This window comes from Chiloscyllium punctatum, chromosome 19 (genome assembly GCF_047496795.1).
Source record: "Chiloscyllium punctatum isolate Juve2018m chromosome 19, sChiPun1.3, whole genome shotgun sequence".
NCBI classification, from domain to species: domain Eukaryota; kingdom Metazoa; phylum Chordata; class Chondrichthyes; order Orectolobiformes; family Hemiscylliidae; genus Chiloscyllium; species Chiloscyllium punctatum.
This window is the reverse complement of record NC_092757.1, coordinates 77,429,575-77,453,888: the sequence shown is the minus strand read 5'-3', so window position 1 is coordinate 77,453,888 and position 24,314 is coordinate 77,429,575. Positions and strand designations below refer to the sequence as shown.

The 24,314-nt window shown below is 46.5% G+C and overlaps 1 protein-coding gene across 1 annotated transcript in view; it reads left to right on the top strand.

Annotated features, from left to right (window-relative positions):
• The first annotated feature begins 1,621 nt into the window (after positions 1-1,621).
• The window catches only part of tp53i13 (tumor protein p53 inducible protein 13), a 45,570-nt gene continuing 22,877 nt past the window's right edge, over positions 1,622-24,314 (top strand). Inside the window, exons 1-4 of the mRNA XM_072589755.1 lie at positions 1,622-3,046; positions 4,497-4,571; positions 9,646-9,681; positions 13,145-13,203. Of these exons, the coding sequence (XP_072445856.1) occupies positions 2,957-3,046; positions 4,497-4,571; positions 9,646-9,681; positions 13,145-13,203 (260 nt within the window). The 5' untranslated portion in view covers positions 1,622-2,956. The remainder of the gene's footprint in view (positions 3,047-4,496; positions 4,572-9,645; positions 9,682-13,144; positions 13,204-24,314) is intronic.

Below are 24,314 nucleotides of genomic sequence, written 5' to 3'. Positions count from 1 at the left end.
TTACCAGTCTGATCAGCTCTGGAGCCTTGCCAGCTCCACAGGGAGAGGGGGCCACTGGTGGGGGAGGTCAGGAATAGGGAGGGCATCTCAACATTGAGCCAATTTCCCAGGGACAGGAACAAATGGAAGTATGATAAGGGTCCAAACTCTCCCTTTGAGTGGAGCTGGGGAACCTGCACGATGGATTGTTTGGGCTGGGCAAGGGTTTTCCTGTTCACAAGCCCATCTCTGGTTCATGTAGGTTTTCCCAGCTCCAAGAACCTCCGCCGCCCCCTCAACCTCTGGGAAGGGGTGGAAGGCACCTGGCGTTAGCAGGTGGAGGGCTGCTACACTGCCTACAAAATGCCAGGAGGTTACAAAACTGACCATTCCTTTGGCCCCTAGTGATACCATGGCTGCTTTCCTCTCTAGTGAGGAGCTAGCAGATAATTGTAATCATATTTATCCTGGGAAAATTCCCCTGTGACAGGAACCAATTCAGGTTCTTTACCCCAATCCCACCTACCACCACCAACACCAACCGAGTCCCACCCACAACTATCACCTCTTCCCCCATTCACCCAACACCACCAACACAACCCCAATCGCACCTACCAACACCACCACCAACTCCACCCCAATCCCACCCATCACCACAACCAACACCCCAATCCCATCCGCCATCAGCACCAGGCTGGGAAGATTCAGCCCATTATCAGGTTGAGTGAACTGCAGACTCAGACTGAGGTGAACATTTCCATCTTTGCCTCCTACCTTGAAAAGATACGGTTTAGGGAAAGAAATATGCCATTCGGCCCACCAAGTCTGCTCCACAATACAATGAAATCATGACTGATTTGAAAACCCTCAATTCCAGTTTCCTGCCTCCCCCCCCCCCCGCCCCCCCCCCCGCCACTTACATCTGATTCTCCTACTGATTAAAAATAAATCTACCTCAGCCTTGGACATACTCAGTGACCCAGCCTCCATTGCCTGCTGCTAAACAATTCGGGAAATCCAGATTTGCTGCATCTCCTGGAGTTCATATGAATAGATTCGAGCCTTGAATCCTTAACCTTGTCACCCTTCTATACAGAACCTGCAAGAGCTTCCCAAGCACTGCATTTTGCAGCATTTAGTTGGTAAAGAGAGAATTTAATTCAGATGGGGGCTGGGCAGTTGTCATATTCTAATCGCTGTTCCTTTTGCACTCTTGTTTTAAGAACAAGCTGCTTTCAGGTGATACAGACCCAGATGGGACACTGAAACAAAAAAAACCAAAATCAAATGGTCTTCAGAAACTGGCAGAACTGGAAAGGAAATGTCTTCAAATCCAGCCACGACATATTTCAGTCTCTGTGGCACCCAGCAATCTCTAAAAGTTTCTACTGCACCAGTATCAAGTTGGCAGACCCAGTATCACCGATTAGAAGGAAGTGGATGTGACAAGTAGGAGGGCACAGTGGTAATGTCCCTACCTCTGGACGGGGGGAGCTAGGTTCAGCCCCACCAGGTCAAGGGGTGTGTCATAACATCTCTGAGCAATGGTGTGGAATGACAGTGAATAGGTAGCTGGCGGGTTGTGCTGGGAGGAGGGTTGAGGGAATGTTTCGACTCGCACGCTTCGCGGTTCTTGCGTTTGGCGGCTCCGAGGTGCCGTAGCAGCTGGTCTCAGCGGAATGTGTATCCGATTGTGCCCCAGCGCTGGCGGCTGGGCTTACACCTGATTGAGGAAGCAGGGGGACTGGGGGAGAGACACTAGGAACAAGGGTCTGAGAGGGACAGAGAGAGACACAGAGGGCAAGAGGCTGGAGAGAGAGAGTGCAGAGGTGGAACATTGGGGTACGCGGGAGAGACTGGGACATAGAGAGAGACACACACAGGGCTGGGACTGGGACTGGGACTGGGATAGGGATAGGGATAGGGATAGGGATAGGGAGAGAGAGACACACAGGGCTGGGATAGGGAGAGAGAGACACACACACACGTGGGGTTGGGATAGAGAGAGAGACACACACACAGGGCTGGGACTGGGATAGTGAGAGAGAGACACACAGGGCTAGGATAGGGAGAGAGAGAGAGACACACACAGGGCTGGGACTGGGATAGAGAGACACACACAGGACTGGGATAGTGAGAGAGACACACACAGGACTGGGATAGTGAGAGAGACACACACAGGACTGGGATATGGAGAGAGACACACACACAGGGCTGGGATAGAGAGAGAGATACACACAGAGCTGGGACTGGGATAGAGAGAGAGACAGGATTGGGATAGAGAGAGACACACACAGAGCTGGGACTGGGATAGAGAGAGACACGCACACACAGGACTGGGATAGAGAGAGACACGCACACACAGGACTGAGATAGAGAGACAAACACACACACAGGGCTGGGATAGAGAGAGAGAGACACACACACGACTAGGATAGAGAGAGAGAATCACACCCACAGGACTGGGACAGAGAGAGAGAGACACCCACAGGACTGGGATAGAGAGAGAGAGACACCCACAGGACTGGGATAGAGAGACAAACACACTCAGGGCTGGGACCGGGATAGAGAGACACGCACACACTCAGGACTGGGATAGAGAGAGAGGCACACACACAGGGCTGGGACTTGGATAGAGACACAGAGGGTTGGGGCTGAAGCTGGGATAGAGACACACACACACAGGGCTGGTGCTGGGATAGAGAGAGAGGCGCACACAGGACTGGGACTTGGATAGAGACACAGAGGGTTGGGGCTGGGATAGAGAGAGAGACACACACAGGGCTGGTGCTGGGATAGAGAGAGGGAGACCAGAGGCAGCGATGGCCTGGAGTCTGAGAGCGCGGCCGCCGTTCGGTGCGAGCCCACTGTCCGTCTGCTCCCGGCCCGATCGCAGGCACCTCCCGGCCCCAGAGTGAGCGAACCCGGCCTCCTCCTCCTGCCCATCCTCGGACTGTCGTGGGGCCAGCAGGCAGCTATGGTCGGGAAATGTAGCAGGAGCTTGCTGGGGCTCCTGGTCCTCCTGCTTGGTTTGCCAGGGAGCCCGGATCCCTGTGATGATGGCCGGGTGAGTGTAGACAGAACTTCTCCCTCTCCAGCCACTTACTCTCAAACTATCTGAAACTCTCCCTACAGCCCCACGATGGATCACCCACGACCCACTCCCCACTGTAATCCCACTGTGGATCACCCGCTCCCCACTGTAATCCCACTGTGGATCACCCGCTCCCCACTGTAATCCCACTGTGGATCACCCGCTCCCCACTGTAATCCCCCTGTAGATCACCCACTCCCCACTGTAATCCCACTGTGGATCACCCGCTCCCCACTGTAATCCCCATATGGATAACCTGCTCCACACTGTATTCCCCCTATGGATCCGGCCCCAGTGGAATCCCACTATGGATCACCCACTCCCCACTGCAACCCCCCGTGGGACACTCGCTCCCCACTGTAATCCCCCTATGGATCACCCGCTCCCCACTGTAATCCCGCTATGGATCACCCACTCCCCATTGTAATCCCGCTATGGATCACCCACTCCCCACTGTAATTCCCCTTTGGATCACCTGCTCCCCACTGTAATTCCCCTTTGGATCACTCGCTCCCCACTGTAATCCCCCTATGGATCACCCACTCCCCATTGTAATCCCGCTATGGATCACCCACTCCCCACTGTAATTCCCCTTTGGATCACCTGCTCCCCACTGTAATCCCCCTTTGTATCACCACATTTCTACTTCGATAAACTGGCCTGAGATCCTGCTTTGTTCCACATTGGCAGGGCTTTGGAATCAGTACAGGATTTGGAAATAATGTTCCATTCTGTACAGGTCAGCATCACTGTGGAGTGGTGGGGGGGGGGGGTGGGGGGGGTGGGGTGGGTGGGGTGGGTGGGGGGGGTGGGTGGGGGGGGTGGGGGGGGGTGGGGGGGGGGTGGGGGGGGGTGGGGGGGGGGTGGGTGGGTGGGGTGGGGGGGTGGGGGGGGGGTGGGGTGGGGGGGTGGGGGGTGGGGTGGGGGGGTGGGGGGGGGGTGGGGTGGGGGGGGGGTGTGGGGTGGGGTGGGGTGGGGTGGGGGGTGGGGGGGGGGGGTGGGGTGGGGGGTGGGGTGGGGGGTGGGGTGGGGTGGGGGGGGCGGGGGGGGTGGGGCGGGGGGGGTGGGGCGGGGGCGGGGGGGGTGGGGCGGGGGGGTGGGGGGGGGCGGGGGGGGTGGGGCGGGGGGGTGGGGGGGGGGGCGGGGGCGGGGGTGGGGGGGTGGGGGGGGGCGGGGGTGGGGCGGGGGTGGGGGGGGGGGCGGGGGTGGGGCGGGGGTGGGGGGGGGGGCGGTCAACTGTAAGAGTAGATGCACAGTGTCCCCACAATGGCATGTTTGTTGGGTATTGACATTGAGAAGCTTTTACTCTTCATTCCACTTGGTGTAACAGCTTGGGTTTGCGTTGTTGGTAACAGTTATATTTTGCTTTGCTGAACTTCACAGGTTTCACATTCATGATCGTTCTCTCTCTCTATATTTTTAGTTTAAGCGCCAGATGGATTTGCCCCCAATGGAAGAATATGTCTGCTCTGGACCTACTTGGTCACTTCCGGAAAGGGTAATGAATTGTTTCTCTCCTTAGACAAATAGGATTAGATTAATTTAGGATATCTGGTCAGCATGGAAGGGTCTGTTTCCGTGCTGTTTAGCTCCATGACTATATGTAAGGATTTAAAAGCCCCACTAGAACAGTGGTTCTGTCGGGACGCTCTTAGATTGAAAAAAATGTCTTGTGTGATTGCAATAAAGGTTTCACTTCTTAAACACTGAACAATGTCTTTAACTTTCAATATGGTCGGCCACACCATTCTGCTGCACTACCTCATGACTGGGGTGGGATTGCTATCCTCTGATTTCTTTATTATCCATCTAACTGTAGCTCAGATATCACGTGTGACAACTTTCCCTTGTGGTCCCGCACCATGACCTTCTGGATTCCCTCAAGGATCCACTGTTGATTTCCCCCTCTGTTTCTCATCTATGTGCTGCCCCTGGCAATCAAAAGGCACAGCATTTGTTTTTATGTACATTGACATCCAGGTTCACCTCCTTACCAGCTCTTCTGACTCCCCCACTATCTATAAATTATCCACTATCCAGGCCTGGATGAGGAGACATTTCCTCCAGTTAAACATTGGAAGGCTGCTATTTGTTTTTGATGTTGCTAATCTTTGTTCCCTTGCTCGTGACCTGCTCCATCCTCACTCCATTCCTCTCCCTTGTAACACTCTGAGGAGAAACTGCAGAGTTGATAAATTTAGCTACAAGATGAGGTTTTCAAATTCATCATTGCAATACTTATTCTCACTTGTGCCACGTGTCCTAACTTTGCCCATCTCAGCTCATCTGCTGAAATTCTCATTCACGTTTTTTATCACTAGGACTCAACTATTCTGATGCATTTCCAAGTGGCCTCCCACTATCAAGTTGAGTGTATATGAAGTCAATCAAACTGCGCATGCCTTAACTTGCAGCCAATTCTCCTATTACTGATCTGCACTAGCTTCTCAGCAAAGTCTAGATTTTAAAATTCTAACCGTTGCTTTCAAATATCTTGACCGTGACTATTTCTATGTCCTACTTCAACTCTACACCCTTTGGTAAAATCTCTCTTCCTCTAATCCTGAACTCTTTTGGTTTTTCCTTAAATCCATCTACAATCACTCCCTCTGGTGGCAAATCCCACAATCTCACTGTGCTGTTGGTGGCTGTACTTTCAGTTGCCTGAGTGCTCTAGAATTCTATCCACGTAACTCTCCCCCCTTACTACCTTGCTTTCTTCATTTCAGACTCTTTATAAAACCTACCTGTTTGAGCAAGAGTTTGGTTCACAGACCGAGTATCTCCTGAGTTGGACCATTATCATATTTTGAGGAATGTTTTGTCATGCTGAAGCTCTTGTTCAACACTGCTGCCAAATTGCAACGTGGCTAAATTAAGTCATAAATCTGAGGAATGGCAGGCTCCAAATCAGACAAAGGATGACCAAGAAACTGACAAAGAAGGAGAAGCTAGCACGTGAGAGTCAGCTATCGAATAATTTAGAAACAGATTAAAAGAATATTTTCAATTCTGTAGAAAGGAAGAGATTAGAGAAAGTAAGCATGGGTCCTTCAGAGGAAGAAACACCTAGGATTCTGAAGGGTAAATGTTGAGAGGAGTGGTGGATGCGGGGACAGTTACAATATTTAAAAGGCATTGGGATAAGTCGATGAATAGGAAAGGTTTGGAGGAATATGGGCCAGGAGAAAGCAGGTGAGACTAGTCTAGTTTGGGGTTACGGACTGTGATGGGACCAAAGGCTCTGTTTCTGTGCCGTGTGACTCTATGACGTTTCCCCTCGTGGGAAAGTCTAGGAGCAGAGGACATAGTCTTAGAATAAAGGGGCACCAACTGAAGACTGAGATGAGGAAGAATTTCTTCTCTTCAAGGTTTGAGTGTCTTTGGAGCTTTTCGCCACAGAAAGCTATGGGGAAGAGTCCTTGTATATTTAAGGCTGAGTCTTGATCAGATGGGGAATAAGGGGTTATGGGGAAAGGGCATTGTTGAATCAACCATGGTCCTACTGAATGGTGGAGCATGCTCAAGGGGCCGAATGGCCTACTCCTTGTTGTGGTTCTGTTCGCCGAGCTGGGAATTTGTCTTGCAAACATTTGGTCCCCTGTCTAGGTGACATCCTCAGTGCTTGGGAGCCTCCTGTGAAGCGCTTCTGTGCTGTTTCCTCCGGCATTTATCGTGGCCTGTCTCTGCCACTTCCGGTTGTCAGTTCCAGCTGTCTGCTGTAGTGGCTGGTATATTGGGTCCAGGTCGATGTGTTTGTTGATACAGTCTGTGGATGAGTGCCATGCCTCTAGGAATTCCCTGGCTGTTCTCTGTTTGGCTTGCCCTATAATGGTAGTGTTGTCCCAGTCGAATTCATGTTGCTTGTCGTCTGTGTGTGTGGCTACTAAGGATGGCTGGTCATGTCGTTTCGTGGCTAGTTGGTGTTCGTGTATACGATCGTTAGCTGTCTTCCTGTTTGTCCGATGTAGTGTTTTCTGCAGTCCTTGCATGGGATTTTATACACTACATTAGTTTTGCTCATGCTGGGTATCGGGTCCTTCGTTCTGGTGAGTTGTTGTCTGAGCGTGGCTGTTGGTTTGTGTGCTGTTATGAGTCCTAGTGGTCGCAGTAGTCTGGCTGTCAGTTCAGAAATGCTCCTGATGTATGGTAGTGTAGCTAGTCCTTTGAGTTGAGGCATGTCCTCGTTCCGTTGTCTCTCCCTTAGGCATCTGTTGATGAAATTGTGAGGGTATCCATTTTTGGCGAATACCTTGTATAGGTGTTCCTCTTCCTCTTTTTGTAGTTCTGGTGTGCTGCAGTGTGTTGTGGCCCTTTTGAATAGTGTCCTGATGCAACTTCGTTTGTGTGTGTGGGGGGGGGGGGGGGGGGGGGGGGGGGGGGGGGGGGGGGTGGTTGCTTTCGTAGTTCAGGACTTGGTCTGTGTGTGAGGCTTTCCTGTAAACCTTTGTGGTGAATTCTCGTGTTCCAATTTAACAGGAAGGAATAAGGCAATGGCAGAGAAGGTGAATAAGTTTTTTTTTAATCATGACAATAATGGACCTAGGGAACATGTCAGAATTTCTGGGAAATCAAGACGCTGATGACAGAGATTGAAAGATGGACTTAAGAATTATAAAGAAAACAGCATTGGAAAAGTTAATGTGACTAAATGCTGACATTGGATCTGTTAAGACAAATACTAGGGTTTTAAAAATGGTGGTTGCAACAATAGTGAATACATGGGCTTTGATCTTCCCAAATTCCCCTGAAATTGAAGTTAATGTTTCCAGTCCAGTGACCAAACCTCAGATCTGGGGAAGGGTCACCAGACCTGAAATGTTAACCCTGGTTTCGCTTCTCAGATGCTGCCAAACCTGCTGAGCTTTTCCAGCAATTTCTGTTTTTGTTTCTGATTAACAGCATCCACAGTTTATTTGGTTTTTCCCTTGATTCTAAATTGATCTTTGTCGATTGGAAGGTAGCAAATGTGACCCTGGTATTCGTGAAAAGAGAAAAAAAGGAGACAAAATATTGTAGAGCACTTAGTCTGACATCAGTGGGGTGGTGGGGGGGCGGGGTGGGTGGGGGGGGTTGTGGGGGGGCGGGGTGGGTGGGGGGGGAGGGGGGTGATGGTGGGGGGGGGGGGAGGGGGGTGATGGTGGGGGGGGGGAGGGGGGTGATGGTGGGGAGGGATGGTGGTGGGGTGGGGGGGGGGATGAATGTCTGTGAGAGAGTGTGTGTCTGTGTGTGAGTGTAATGGGATATATGTCTGTGAGAAGGTGTGTGTGAGAGAGCATATGAGAGAGAGCTTGTGCATGAGAGAGGGTCTGTGTGAGTGTGTGTGAGCGCTTGTGTGTGTAGAGTCTTATGTACCTGCTCCACAACCACCTGATGAAGAAGCAGCAGCGCTTCGAAAGCTAGTGATTCCAAATAAACCTGCTGGACTATAACCTGGTGTTGTGCAATTTTTAACTCAATTTAGACAAGGGATCAAGTGTAATGTGTGCGGGCTAGGTTTGAAAAGAAGCTCTGAAGAGGAAGCAAAGGGATGTAAACTGGATAAAAATCAAGCTCAAAACTCAAGGCTGACAACCCAGAGCAATATTGGGGGAGCATTTTCAGATGAGTCATTGGCTTAAACCAAAGCCCCATGTGCTCACTTAGATGTAACTTATCCCAAAAACAAGGCAATTTTCTGAGAAAAACAGGGGAATCATCCCAAATGTCCTGTCAGATATGTATGCCTCTATCACATCAGAAACAAATTATCATGTTGCTGTTTTGTGGGATTGTGCTGACTGCATACTAACTGCTCTGTTTCCAGCTTCCCATGTGAAATGAACAGCTCTGCTCGGAAAAATAGAGAAGAAGAATATTTTTAAAAGGACAAGAGGGTGTCTTTGTTCGCAAATGCAGGAAAGTTAGCTAGCAGGTTTTTCCTGCTGTTCTTTCCTTGAAGGGAAGTGCTTGCTGATTATTTGACCATGTCTTGCAGAGTGTTATGATTTTTATTACAAGATGGTTAGAGGGGCTGGACCTAAGGTTAGTTCAGTTTCAATGGGATTTGAACCCCATCTTGTTTGTGTTAATCAGATGAATGTGCTAGCTGTCCAGCCAACTGAGCTAACCAACCCCTCGGCTTGCAAAAGCAGTTAGGAAAGTGGATCTACCTTCAGTGCTGAGGATTGCAGAATAAGAGAAATGTGTGCGAAGGTTTTGCCGCAATTATACAGGAGCTTAGAGAAATCACATCTGAAGACGTGTGCAGTTTTGATTTTGATCTTGTTGTCTAAGGGAGGATATGTTTACGTTGAAGACTCAGTAGATTGGATTCTTGGAATGAAAGGGCTGTGTTGCAAGGAGGGATTGAGTAGAATGGGTCCAGATACTCTGGAGTTTGGAAGCATAAAAAGTAAGCACGTTGAAACATTCGAGGAATGGACCAGAGAATGGTGCTGCCTACTTTGTTCAGTTAAAACTGGTGCAGTGATTTATTCTTTCTGTCTGTATGTTTTTAGTTTGTTTAACAAACTATTGTATGAACAATGCTCCTGTTTCACCTTTTGACTTGTGTTTTCTACATCTGTCAGGTAATTCCAAGTTTGGCCAAAGTATATCCTGAGCAGGTATGATTCAATTTCACTGACACATTCGGCTGAGTCTTAACTCTCAAAAATGAGTGGTTTGGGAGCACATCAGAAGTTAAAACACAAACATATCTGAAGTGGGGAGCCAGTGTGGCTCAATTCTGCACATTTGATATTTTTATAGAAACAGAGTCAGAGATAAGTGACTGACTGACTTGCAGGAAGTGGGTTGGTCATTTAAATCTCATAATGAGGCCATACGCCTTCACTTTAACAATCCTGCTATTTTTAACCTCTTTTAGCTGGGCGTCTCCAGCTGTGGGAAATCTGCAGTTGTCAGGAGGTGAGCACGGCAAATGCCTAAGGCTGTCTGCAGCACTGCTTGTGGGTCAGGAAAGTTGAGAGGACCTTCCTCCCAGGTCCTAACCGCTCTACATCTGCTTCACACCCACCCCCACTATTCCCTGGGACCAACATTTGTTAAAAACACGTTGAGTGGGTTCGACTGTGCTGACCTTCGAGGTCAGATCATTTTGCGGCCCTGCCTCTGAATGATGTGTAGCATACTTGTGGAACCACACTGCCCTTGAGCAGAGATAATCCTTTACTTCCCATGACCAACATTTGAAGGTCTAATATAAAAGCACGCTTTGATTGAACTGTTTTCTGTGTGGTAATGTAGATCAATGAATGCTGCTTAACCAGCAATTCTAATTCTCAAAATATGGGAAACTTGTTTCAAGCACTGGTTTAATTTGCCAAAGAATGTCTTCCTCATTAGTAGCTCACACACAAATTGCTTGGACATGCTACTCATAAAGAGTAATTTAATATACATCTTGATGAGTTGTGATGTATGACCATTTGGGAATTTTTAATATGATGCTTATAAAATCCACAACAGCAAAATGTGTTTAAGATATCGATTCTCCTGAAGTAATCTAATCATATGTGGTTGGTTTCAAATTACTCTGGTTCCCTAAGGCTGTGGTGCTGCATTCCTGTAACCCTGATTTGTGTCTCAATCTGTTGAATGTGACTCACCTGAAATGTGCACTCAATAAGCAGAACCAGTTCTCAAATTTGGTTCCAAGTTCACTTTCAGTCTGAAATGAAGTCAGATAAGGAGAAACAGAAAATGCTGGAGAAAGTCAGCAGGTCTAGCAGCATTGTAGAAACAGAAGCAGAGTTAACATTTTGAGTCCAGTAAGATACTTTTTCAGAACTGAAGATGGGTCTAAATGTAATGGTGTTTTATGCTATGGAACAGGGAAAGGGCAGAGGGCAAAGGAAATTAGACATTAATGTGTCAAATAACAAAAGGCAAATGGAATGGCAATGCTTGTAAAGAAAAGTCAAAGCATAGATCCATGAGGGGTTAATAGTAAAATTAGAGTCAGCTCTGACTGAAAGCAAAAATAAGTTGCAGACACCTGGGCGGGAAGAATTATCGGAGGGAGGACAGAGGTTGTGGTCTGAAATATATTTTCAGGACAGGTTTTACCTGATGAAGGGCTCATATCCGAAACATCGATTCTCCTGCTTGTCAGTTGCTGTCTGACCCGCTGTGCTTTTCCAGCATCACATTCTCGACCACTTTCTCCAGGTTCTACCACTTGGCCTGGATCAGTTTTGTTGGAGTATTACAGAAGGATGGAATAATTTATAAGCTCTGGTTCTTGCAATGTATAAGATGATAGAATGTTACTCTGCTGCAGATTTTCAGTTTTATCATTGTTGTGCATTAAAAACAATTTATAACAAAGGTGGAAATGTTTGTGTGCTGGAGTTCACCTCAGGCTAGTGTTCCTCTGTTATTTACAACATGATTAGATACAGAATAAAGTCCCTTCTGATACTTAACGTCAATTACCAAACCCAATCTTAAGTATCTTATTGCAGCAGCGTCAGCCTTGACTCAGTGGCATTACTCATATCAAGATGCTCATGGGTTCAAGTCCCACCACAGGGTCTTTAGTGTATTGTCTGGGCGAATACAGCAATCTCAGTATCCCATTCCCACTTCCTCTCCAGACTCCTTGATCCCCTTAGCCACAAGGGCACGCCCAGCTCCCTGTTGAATATATCTAACGAACTGGCCCCGACAGTTTCCTGTGGGAGAGTATTCCACAGGTTCACAACTCTCTGAGTGAAGAAATTCTTCCTCATCTCGGTCCTGAATGACTTACCCCTTATTCTTAGACTGTGACTTCTAATTCTGGACTTCCCCAACTTTGGCAACATTCTACCTGCATCTAACTTGTTTCTGATTTACAGTATCTGCAGTTCTTTCAATTCCCCCCCCACTCCAAAACATTACCTTGGTCTCTGGATTAAGAGTCCAGCGTTAATGCCATTAGGCCATCACCTCCACCTCATTCATCCATCCTCTTGAGTTCATGAAATGTGCTGTAGAAATACAAATTCATGTTCTGAGACGTGCTGTGAGAGAGGTGGTCCATTGTTTAACTCTCAGTAATAACAGTTAATCATTTTCATTGAAACTGAATTTCTAGTCACACAATGCACTCAACCATAATACTGCAGGTGCTGGAAATCTGAAGGGAACATAAAGGAAGGAAGTCTGGTCAATCCCAGGACAGAATACCAGTTTTAATACCTTCATCAGAGTTGGTACATGTTACAGACTTAACAGGGTATTAAACAAGACTAAAGAGAGAAAGAGAAGTCGGGGGGGGGAGAATACAATAGAATGGAACATCAGTGATTGGATGGAAAGGAGAAGAGATTAAAGGATGATGGTGTGAGACAAAAATAATCAACAGGGAGAAAAGTGCATCATGAGAAGCAAATGCAGAATATTGAGTTGAAAGAAGTCGAAGTAATGGAGTTATTTGTAATTATGGGTGGGTGTGAAATGTGAAGAGTCGAATTTAATTCGGAATGCGTGTGGAATAACGTCAGGCCCAGAGGCAGTTGCTGAGCATAAAGATGTGTCTGAGAAAATGAGTTTTAGATACCTGATCGAACATGGGAAGGAAAGTATGAAACAATGGAAGTTAAGAGAGGCAAACAGCAGTCCCACTGGAGAAAAGTACCACATTTCACCAAGGTGGGTAATACCAGATTGAATAACGGAAGCGTTCTACAGGATGACTTTGTCAGCCACGTTGATGGCTTTTCAGTTTTGGTCAGTATTTTTAATGTGACAAACAGGTGCAGATGGAAATGTCCCTGAGCATATTCTTGATACTAACAGCCAGCAAGAGAGGAAATCACTGCGTGATTCATCTCAGCTCGTACTGAAGCCAACCTGTAGGCAAGAAAGGATAATGTTATGTACCATCCAAATTTCCAAGTATCTGGCTGCTCATAGGTCTTGACAGAGGGCTCCACCAAGTTTGAGTTAACTCAGAAACTGGCTGCTTTGGCAGTTCAAAAATAAGTTTTGCCTACAAGGCAGATTTTGTTAACAAGAGTGTTAATGAAGCAGAAAGACCACTGTCTAACAGAAGATTTTTTTTCCCCCTCTCTGTTACAGGAGGCTGCTTGTGTGTGTATGGGGGAGCGAATTGAATACAATGAGCAAATCCCAAACAGGTAACTGGGAAATGATGATGCGTGCTCAAAAACTAAAACCTTTTGATTATTTTTATCCTTGTATTTTAAACCTTAGAACATTAGATAGTTGAGAGTATGTTGCAGAATGTTCCAACTCATGCATTAAATTTAGTGTAACATGTGCATTACTGTCACTTAATGAGTTTATTTTTACCTATCCCTGAGACATCAGCACCGCTGACAGGACTAGCTTTTATTGCCCATCCCTCAGTGTCTTTGCAAAGTTAGTGACGAGCCAATGGAAGCACTGAATGATTTACAGTCTCTGGAGCATAAGCCTTTTTTATATAAAAGAAAGCACGTTAACAGAACCCAACGTAACGTGACTCAGTGAAATGGGGTGGTACGGTGGCTCCATGGTTAGCAACTGCTGCCTCTCAGCATCAGGGTCCTGGGTTCAATTCAACTTTGGGTGACTGTCTGTGTGTAGTTTGCACGTTCTTCCTGTGTTCTGCATGGGTTTCCTCCTACAGTCCAAAAGATGTACAAGTTAGGCTGTGCTAAATCGCCCATGCTGTCCGGTTAGCCATGGGGAAATGCAAGGTGTCAGGGATACGGTGGTGGATTGGGAAGCTTTTCGAAGGGTCGGTGTGGACTTGATGGGCTGAATGGCCTGCTTCCACACCGTAGCGATTCTCTGAAAATCTCAAAGTGCCTCATCTACAATGAGGTATGGTAATGATTGTTCCATGAGCACTTGGCAACATGTGTGCTTTTAAAACTTCATTCATGGTATGTGGGTATCAGTAGCTGGAAAGAAATTATTGCTCATCCCTAATTGCTGGGAGGGCAGCTGATTCTGTTACGTCTCTGTGGGTCTGGAGACACTCGAAGGTGAGATTTCCTTTCTGTAACAGGCATTAGTAAACCAGATGAGTTTTTACTGCCATTAACAATGATTGTCATTAAATTGCCCAGATTTTTATAGAGTTCAAACTTCACCATCTGCCACAGTGGGATTCAAATCCATTTATCCAGAACATAGCCTGGGATTCTGGATTACTAGACCAGTGGCATTACCATTACGCCAACACCACCTCTAATGTCCGGTTAATCAATCTTTTTATGGAGGCCAGCAAGATCATGCAAGTAGTCTGTTGTTCGGTGAATAGCATCGCGGAATATGAAGCACTCCAAGGTTTGACCTGGTCTGAGGAACTGTACCTGTAGCAGTGCAGCTTTTCTGCTGTATTGCAGGATTTACACAGTGCAGTGCTGCCAGCTAGATCACCAAGCCTTCAGAACAAAGTACAACAAAAAGTAAATATTGTATTACAACTTTGTAAACTTTGCATTCCCGGGAGAAAGTTCACTTCAGTTGATTCTTGGTATGGAGGGATATTCCTATCAGAAGAGATTGATTAGATTGGGCATGCACTCAAGTTTGGAAGAATGAGAGGCAACTTTCTTGAAACATTCAAGAACTTTAGGGCCCCTGACAGGGCCGATACAGAGAGGATTTATCTACGTGTGAGAGAGTTTAAGACCAGGGAGTTTAGCTCGGTGGGGGTGGGGCAAGGATCACTCATATCCACTAGAGCCAAGGAGGACCTTTCTTTTTCAGTGGCTACTGAATCTGTGAAATTCTTTCAACAGCAAAGGGCCGTTGAGACTGAGTCATTAAGTATAAATAAGGCACAGAGGTTTCTAATCAGTGAAGGAATCGAGGATTACGGGGATAAAGTAGAAAAATGGAGTTGAGGATTATCAGAACAGTCATGATCTCACTGAAGAGTGGAATAGACTTGATGGGTCAAATCACTACCCCCTGCTCCTACATCACATGGTCTTAAAACTAATATAACCGAAAGAAACAACTTCCATGAACGCTTGCCCTTTTTCCCCCCCAAGGGATGTGGCATTGCTGGCAAAGCCAGTGTTTGTTGCCCAGGCCCTGGAAAAGGTGGTAGTGAGCTGTTGACTTGACGTGCCACAGTCCCTTGTAGTGTGACAGCACTTTGGAAGCAGATCTTTTTTGGATTTTGATCCAGTGACAGTCAAGGAATGCCGATTACAGTGTTTGAGTCAGGATGATGTATGGCTTGGAAGGGAACTTGCAGAATGTACTATTCCCTTGCATTTGCTGCCACTGTCGTCCCTCCCTCCCCAGGCAGTAGAGGGGTGGATTTTGAATGTGCTATTGATGGAGCCTTGGTCACTTGCTGCAGTGTATCTTCTAGATGGTATACACTGCTGCCACTGTGCATCAGTGGTGGAGGGAGTGAATGTTTAGGTTGGAGGATGGGGTGCCAATCAAGCTGGCTGCTTCCTCCAGGAACGTGTCAAACTTTGTGTTGGAGCTGCTGTCGCCCAAGTACGTGGAGAGTGTGCTATCACTGCCCTGAATTGTGCAAACAGACATTGGATAATCAGGAGGGGTGTTACTTATCACAGAATCCTGGGAATCCAACTTGCTTCTGTATCCACAGTATTGAAATGGCGATGAGGTTGATTCAATGGTTAGATTCTCTCTTGTTAGAGGTAGTCAAAATTGTCTGCCACTCGTGTGCTGCGAATGTTACTTGCCACTTATCAGCCCAAGCCTGATTGTTGGCCAAGTTTTGATGCACACGGACATGGACTGCCTTCAGTATCTGAGGAGTCATGAATGGTGCTGGACTTTGTATGTATACATTCCCACTGCTGACCTCATGATGGGGGGGGGGGGGGGGAAGGGGACGGTCAATGATGAAGCAGTTGATGTTGATGGTGTGCCTAGGACTCTTGGCACACTGTCGCTAATTTACTGTAGGTAATTGTCTGAAATATTCTGTGTCGGAATTAATGGGGGCAGACCAGGTTTGGGGAAAGCAGACTGACTGAGGCAGGATTTTGATTATACAGTAATGGTTGACTACTTCCTGGTAACTATCTAAATGTTTGTTGGTTTTGAATGGTGTGATTATTGTATATGCTCAGTAACTAAAATTAATGTTTCATTTCTTCATACTAATCAAGGTTCATTGATGCTTTATACTTACACAAATGTTATATCAGAAATGACAAAGTGACTTCAAAAAGCAGCTAGAACTACTCTTTTGCTGTTCAAAATATGTTAATAGACCAAAAGATAGAGGTGTAGAATCAGGCCATTCGGCTCATTGAGTCTGCTCTGCTATTTCATCATGGCTGATCTGTTCCTCAAACCCCATTCTCCTGCCTTCTCCTTGTTACATCCATGAAGAATTCTCCCAAAATTGTCATGCATGCCCTCCCCTTGACAAAGCCGTGCTGACTCAGTGCCATTTTCCCTGAACTTCCAAGTGCTCCACAATCTCAACCTTAATACTGGATTCTAAAATCTTATCGACGTCGGGCTGACATAATTTCCCATCTTTTGCCTCGCTCCCTTCTTAAACAGTGGTGTTTCATTGGAGAACTTGCAGTTCTCTGGGACCCTGCCTGGCTCCAGTGATTTCTGAAAGGTCACTACCAATACCTCCACAATCTTCTCAGCTACCTCCAGAACACTGGGGAATAGTGGGCGGCATGGTGGCACAGTGGTTAGCACTGCTGCCTCACAGCGGCAGAGACCCGGGTTCAATTCCTGCATCAGGTGACTGTGTGGAGTTTGCACATTCTCCCCTTGTTTGTGTAGGTTTCCTCCCACAATCCAAAAATGTAGCAGGTTAGGTGAATTGGCCATGCTAAATTGCCCCTAGTGTTAGGTGAAGGGGTAAATGTAAGGGAATGTGTCTTGGTGGGTCGCACTTCGGCGGGTCAGTGTGGACTTGTTGGGCTGAAGGGCCTGTTTCCACAGTGTAAGTAATCTAAATCTAGTCCATCTGAGTCGAGACAGGACACCAACTTGCGGAACGTTTCAGAGAACATCTCTGGGACACAGGCACTAAACAACCCCATACTCTGTGGTTGAACACTTCAACTCCCCTTCCCACTCTGTCAAGGACATACAAGTCCTGGGCCTCCTCCACTTCCAAACTCTAGCCACTCGATGCCTGGAGGAAGAACGCCTCATTTTCTGCAATGGAACCCTCCAACCACGCAGGATCAAAATCGATTTCACCAGTTTCTTCATTTTCCATTCCCCCCCCCCCACCTTATCCCAGATCCAACCTCCCAATTTGGCACCGCTCTCTTGAACTGTCCCACCTATCCATCTTCCTTCCCACCTATCCGCTCCACCCTCCTCTCCGACCTATCACTATCAATCCCAACCCCCAACCTTCATCTACCTATTGCACTCCCAGCTATCTTTCCCTCAGCCCTCTTGGGTCACCCCCAACATTCCTGCCGAAGAGCTTATGCTCGAAACGTCGACTCTCCTGCTCATCAGATGCTGCCTGAATGGCTGTGTTTTTCCAGCACCACGCTTTTCGACTCTGATCTCCAGCAGCATCTGCAGTCCTCACTTTCTCCTAGTGTAGTCCATCCAGTCTGGGAGATTTCTCTACTCTCAGAACTTTGCTTCCCCAACACCACCTCCTTGCTGATGACACTCACCTCTGCCCCCTGACTCTCTTGAAGTTCTGGTATGCTGCTGGTATCTTCCACAGTAAAAATTGATGCAAAGTACCTACTCAGTTCCTCTGCCATTTCTTTGTTCCCTATTAGATTAGTTCCCTACAGTGTGGAAACAGGTCCTTCGGCCCAACATGTCCACACCAACCCTCTGAAGAGTAACCCACCCAGATTCAGTTCCCTATATTTACCCCTGACTAATGCACCTATGGGCAATTTAGCACGGCCAATTTCCCCTGACCTGCACATCCTTTGGAGGATAACAGAGGAAACCCACTCAGACACAGGGAGACTGTGCAGACTCCACACAGATAGTCTTCAGAGGCCAGAATCGAACCCGGGTACCTGGCACTGTGAGGCAGCAGTGCTAACTACTGAGCTGCCATGCCACCCTTATTGTTTCTCTGGCCTTATAGCCCAGCAGACCGATGTCCATGCTTACTTTTATAGAACTGAAAATAATCTTGCTATCACCTTTTATCACTAGCCAGCTTTCATCTTCTCTCCCACCTTGTTTTGTGTTTTAATTATCCTCTCCTGGTTTTTAAAGGCTTCCCAATCCTCAGGCTTCCCACAATGCCTTCAGAAATGACATATTAAGAATCCAGAGAAAGTATATTCCTGTCAGGGTGAAAGGGAAGGCTGGTAACTATAGGGAATGCTGGATGACTAAAAAGAATTGAGGATTTGGTTGAGAAAAAGAAGGAAGCATATGTCGGGTACAGACAGGATAGATGGAGTGAATCCTTAGAGTATAAAGAAAGTAGGAGCATACTTAAGAGGGACATCAGGAGGGCAAAACGGGGACATGAGATAGCGTTGGCAAATAGAGTTAAGGAGAATCCAAAGGGGTTTTACAAATATATTATGGACAAAAGGGTAACTAGGGAGAGAATAGGGCCCCTTGAAGATCAGGTGAGGAAAACTTCTTCAAGCTAGGCATCCTTGCAGTAGGGTTAAAATCAACGAGGTAAAAACAATGACTGCAAGTGCTGGAAACCAGATTCTGGATTAGTGGTGCTGGAAGAGCACAGCAGTTCAGGCAGCATCCGAGGAGCAGTAAAATCGACATTTCGGGCAAAACTGCTCCTCAGATGCTGCCTGAACTGCTGTGCTTTTCCAGCACCATTAATCCAGAATCCCCTCAAAGATGAGCAAGGCGGCCTTTGTGTGGAGCCACAGAAAATGGGGGAGATACTGAATTAATATTTTGCATCAGTATTTACTGTGGAAAAGGATATGGAAGATATAGATTGTAGGGAAATAGATGGTGACATCTTGCAAAATGTCCAGATTACAGAGGAGGAACTACTGAATGTCTTGAAATGGTTAAAAGTGGATATCCCCAGGACCTGATCAGGTGTACCCAAGAACACTGTGGGAAGCTAGAGAAGTGATTGCCGGGCCTCTTGCTGAGATATTTCTATCATCGATAGTCACAGGTGAGGTGCCAGAAGACTGGAGGTTGGTAAACGTGGTGCCACTGTTTCAGAAGGATGGTAAGGACAAGCCAGGGAACTATAGACCAGTGAGCCTGACCTCGGTGGTGGGCAAGTTGTTGGAGGGAATCCTGAGGGACAGGATATACATGTATTTGGAAAGGCAAGGACAGATTCTGGATAGTCAACATGGCTTTTTGCGTGGGAAATCATGTCTCACAAACTTGATTGAGGTTTTTGAAGAAATAACGAAGAAGATTGATGAGGGCAGAGCAGTAGATGTGATCTATATGGACTTGAGTAAGGCGTTCAACAAAGTTCCCCATGGGAGACTGATTAGCAGGGTTAGATCTCATGGAATACAGGGAGAACGAGCCATTTGGATACAGAACTGGCTCAAAGGTAGAAGACAGAGGGTGGTGGTGGAGGGTTGATTTTCAGACTGGAGGCCTGTGACCAGTGGAGTGCCACAAGGATCGGTGCTGGGCCCTGTACTTTTCGTCATTTACATAAATGATTTGGATGTGAGCATAAGAGGTACAGTTAGTAAGTTTGCAGATGACACCAAAATTGGAGGTGTAGTGGACAGCTAAGAGGGTTACCTCAGATTACAACAGGATCTTGACCAGATGGGCCAATGGGCTGAGAAGTGGCAGATGGGGTTTAATTCAGATAAATGCGAGGTGCTGCATTTTGGGAAAGTAAACCTTAGCAGGACTTATACACTTAATGGTAACGTCTGAGGGAGTGTTGCTGAACAAAGAGACCTTGGAGTGCAGGTTCATAGCTCCTTGAAAGTGGAGTCGCAGGTAGATAGGATAGTGAAGAAGGTGTTTGGTATGCTTTCCTTTATTGGTCAGAGTATTGAGTACAGGTGTTGGGAGGTCATGTTGCGGCTGTACAGGACATTGGTTAGGCCACTGTTGGAATATTGCATGCAATTCTGGTTCCTTCCTATCGGAAAGATGTTGTGAAACTTGAAAGGGTTCAGAAAAGATTTACAAGGATGTTGCCAGGGTTGGAGGATCTGAGCTACAGGGAGAGGCTGAACAGGCTAGGGCTGTTTTGCCTGGAGCATCGGAGGCTGAGGGGTGACCTTATAGAGGTTTACAAAATTATGAGGGGCATGGATAGGATAAATAGGCAAAGTCTTTTCCCTGGGGTCGGGGAGTCCAGAACTAGAGGGCATAGGTTTAGGGTGAGAGGGGAAAGATATAAAAGAGACCAGGGTGGTACATGTATGGAATGAGCTGCCAGAGGATGTGGTAGAGGCTGGTACAATTACAAGGCATTTGAATGGGTATATGAATAGGAAGGGTTTGGAGGGATATGGGCCGGGTGCTGGCAGGTGGGACTAGATTGGGTTGGGATATCTGGTCGGCATGGACGGGTTAGACCGAAGTGTCTGTTTCCATGCTGTACATCTCTATGACTCTATAATCTTTAATATTCAGTAGGGTCAGAAATACTGTAAAAAACTAATTGTTTTAATTGGGTGTTGAGCCAATGCTGCAGTCTTTCTGGTGGAGGTACACCCAGACTGCCATTAGAAGGGGAATTCCAGGATTTTGACCCAGCAACAGTGATGTATTTTCCAGTCAGGATGGTGATTAGCTTGGGAAGGAAACATATCGCTGTTGTTGCTTTTTAGGTTGTAGCAGTTCCCTGTTTGGGAAGTGTTGTCAAAGAATAGTTTCCTTGTGGATTATAAGCTATTTAAAAATATGCAATTTGTAAATGAGATAAACCAGAGAACATGTGTTTTGCTATATTTGACCCACACAGACTAGGTCTCTATTATAGTGTTTTTGGATGCAGAATGAGCATGATTTGTTTCACAAGAATCTGGAATGCTATCATTGGAGTTGCACCATGAGTACAAGTCCAGCACATCTCTGAAGGCAGTAACCTGTACCATTCTGTCGACTGGATTGGATTCTGTGAGACATTATGGTGAAGTTATTGAGATGTGAAACACACAGAGACCTCGCACATAGTTGATTTTGTTATCCAGCTCTTCCCCAAGTTTCACCATACCATATCTTGTCAGATTGTCCATTGAAACATTCACATTAACCTTTCCCAAAGGTTTCTCCCTTGAGGTGTAATGAATTGTTAACGTGCAAAGTCTTAAATATAAGCATCATCTCTAGTTTTAAAGCTTCTGAATCTCATTTCTTCAATGTTTAATTCCTATAGATTTCTTAAAGCTTTGATTTTAACTTTTTCTTAGTCTTTTATCTCTCAATCTATTTTCCTTTTCATCTCTAGATGTCACTTTCTGTATATGATTTTACATTTTTATTCCCCATCCCTAGTTGCCCTTGAGGAGGTGGTGAGCTGCCTTCTTAAACCACTGCAGTCCAGATGTTGTAGGTTTACCCACAATGCCATTAGGGAGGGAATTCCAGGATTTTGACCCAGTGATAGTGAAGGAACAGCGATATATTTCCAAGTCAGGATGGTGAGTGGCTTGGAGGGGAGCTTACAGGTGGTAGTGATCCCATGTATCTGTTGCCTTTATTCTTCTAGCTGGCAATGGTCATGTGTTTGGAAGGTGTTGCGTAAGGATCTTTGGTGAATTTCTGCAATGCATCTTGTAGATAGCACATTGGTGTTACTGAGTGTCGGTGGTGGAGGAAGTGGATACTTGTTGGTGTGCCAGTCAAATGGGCTGCTTTGTCATAGATGGTGTCAAAGCCTCTTGAGTGTTGCTGAAGATGCACCCCGTTTCCAGACAAATGGGGAGTATGCTATCACACTCCTGACTTGTGCCTTGTTGATGGTGGACAGTCTTTGGGTTGGCAGGAAGTGAATATCCTGCCATAATATTCCTAGCCTCTGACCTTCTGTTGTAGCTGATACATTTAAGTGGCAAGTCCAGGTGAGTTTCTGGTCAGTGGTAACTCTTAGGATATTGATTGTGGAGGATTCAGTGATAGTAACACTATTCAGTGTTAAGAGACAACCTAACCCCTACCCCTTATGTTCAGAGTCTGGCATTTGTGTGGTATGAATGTTACTTGCCATTTGTCAGCCAAAGGTTGGATATTATCCAGATCTTGTTGCATTTGAACACTGACTGCTTCAGTATCTGAGGACTCACAAATGGTGATTGTGTAATGTCCATCATCGGTGAACATCATCACTTCTGACCTTATGATAGACAGAAGATCTTTGATAAATAAAGGTGGTTAGGCCAAGGACACGACCCTGAGGAATGTTTACTGAGATGACTGACCTTCAACAATCACAACCATCCTACATGCCTGGCGTGACTCTAGCCAGTAGTGTTTGTCCCTGATACCAATTGATTCCAGTTTAGCCAGGGCTCCTTGATGCCACACTCAGTTGAATGCAGCCTTGATGTTAAGGGCAGTCTCTTTCACCTCAGTTCTGGAATTCAGTGCTTTTTTCCATGCTTTATCCTGCATTTTGTGTACAGGACATATCTGGGCAATTTTCCAATCTGTCAGGTAGATGTCAGTGTTATACTAACTGTACTGGAACAGCTTGGCTCGGGGACCAGCAAGTCCTCAGTAGTATTGGCAGATGTTGTCAGGACCCAGAGCCTTTACAGTATCCTGTCCCTCCAACCATTTCTTGATATCACACAATGATTTGAATTGGCTGAAGACTGGTATCTGTGATGTTGGGGTGCACGGGAGGAGGCTGAGATGGATCATCCACTCAGCAATCTTTAGCCAGAAGTGCTGTGAATTTTCAGCCTTATCTTTTCCTCTATGTTGGGCTCTTCCAGCATTGAGCATGGGGACATCTGTGGAGCCCTCTCTTCCAGTGAGTTGTTTAAGGGTCCACCACTGTTCACAACTGGATGTGCTAGGCTCTGCAGAGCCTAGATGAGGTGCATTGGTTCTGCCCTCCTGCTCCCCTCAGTTATCGCTATCACTGAGACTTGGTTGAGGGAAGGGTATGATTGGCAACTAAACGTCCCAGGGTATCGATGCTTGAGGCAGAGGAGAGAGGGAAGTAAAAGGGATGGAGGAGTTGCATTACTGGTCAAAGAGGATATCACAACTGGGCTGAGGGAGGGCACTATGAAGGACTCGAGCAGTGAGGCAATATGGGCAGAGCGCAGAAATAGGAAGGATACGGTAACAATGTTGGGGCTTACTACAGGCCTATCTCATGTTCACTATTGGGAGAAGTACAACTATGTAGAGAGATCATAGAAAGATGAAGGAGCAACAGGGTGGTGGTAATGGGAGATTTTAATTTTCCCAACATTGACTGGGATTCACTTAGTGTGATAGGATTGGATGGAGCAGAATTTGTAAGAAGCATCCAGGAGGGTTTTCTAGAGCAGTGTGTAAGTAGTGTAACTCGTGAAGGGGCCATACTGGACCTGCTGTTAGGAAATGAGCCCGGCCAGGTGGCTGAAGTTTCAGTGGGAGATTATTTTGGGAATAATGATCACAATTCCATAAGTTTTAGAATACTCATGGACAAAGAAGAGAGTGGTCCTAAAGGAAGAGTGTGAAACTGGGGGAAGGCTAACTGTACCAAAATTCGGTAGGAGCTGGGGAATGTAATTTGGGAGTAACTGTTTGAAGGGAAATCCACATTCAACATGTGGGGGAGGCTTTTAAAGACAGGTTGATTAGAATTCAGGACAGATATGTTCCTGTGAACATGAAGGATACAAAAGTCCAAGATTAGGAACCATGGATGACAGGTGAAATTGAGAGACTAGCTAAGAGGAAAAAGGATGTGTACATAAGGGTCTAAGCGACTGAAGTCAGACGAAGCTTTAGAAAAATATTGGGAATGTAGGACCAATCTGAAATGAGGAATTAAGAGGGCTAAAAGAGGTCATGAGATATCCTTAGTGAGCAGGGTTAAGGAAAACCCCAAAGCCTTTTATTCATATATAAGGAGCGAGAGGGTAACAAGGGAAAGGGTTGGCCCACTCAAGGGCAAAGGAGGAAAGTTATGCATGGAGTCAGAGAAAATGGGTGAGATTCTTAATAAGCACTTTGCTTCAGTATTCACCAAGGAGACGACATGGCGGATGTTGAGGTTAGGAATAGATCTTCAATTACTCTAGGTCATGTTGTCATAAGGAGAGAGGAAGTGTTGTGTATTCTAAAAGGTATTAAGGTGGACAAGTCCCCAGGACCAGATGGCATCCATCCCAGGTTACTGAGGGAA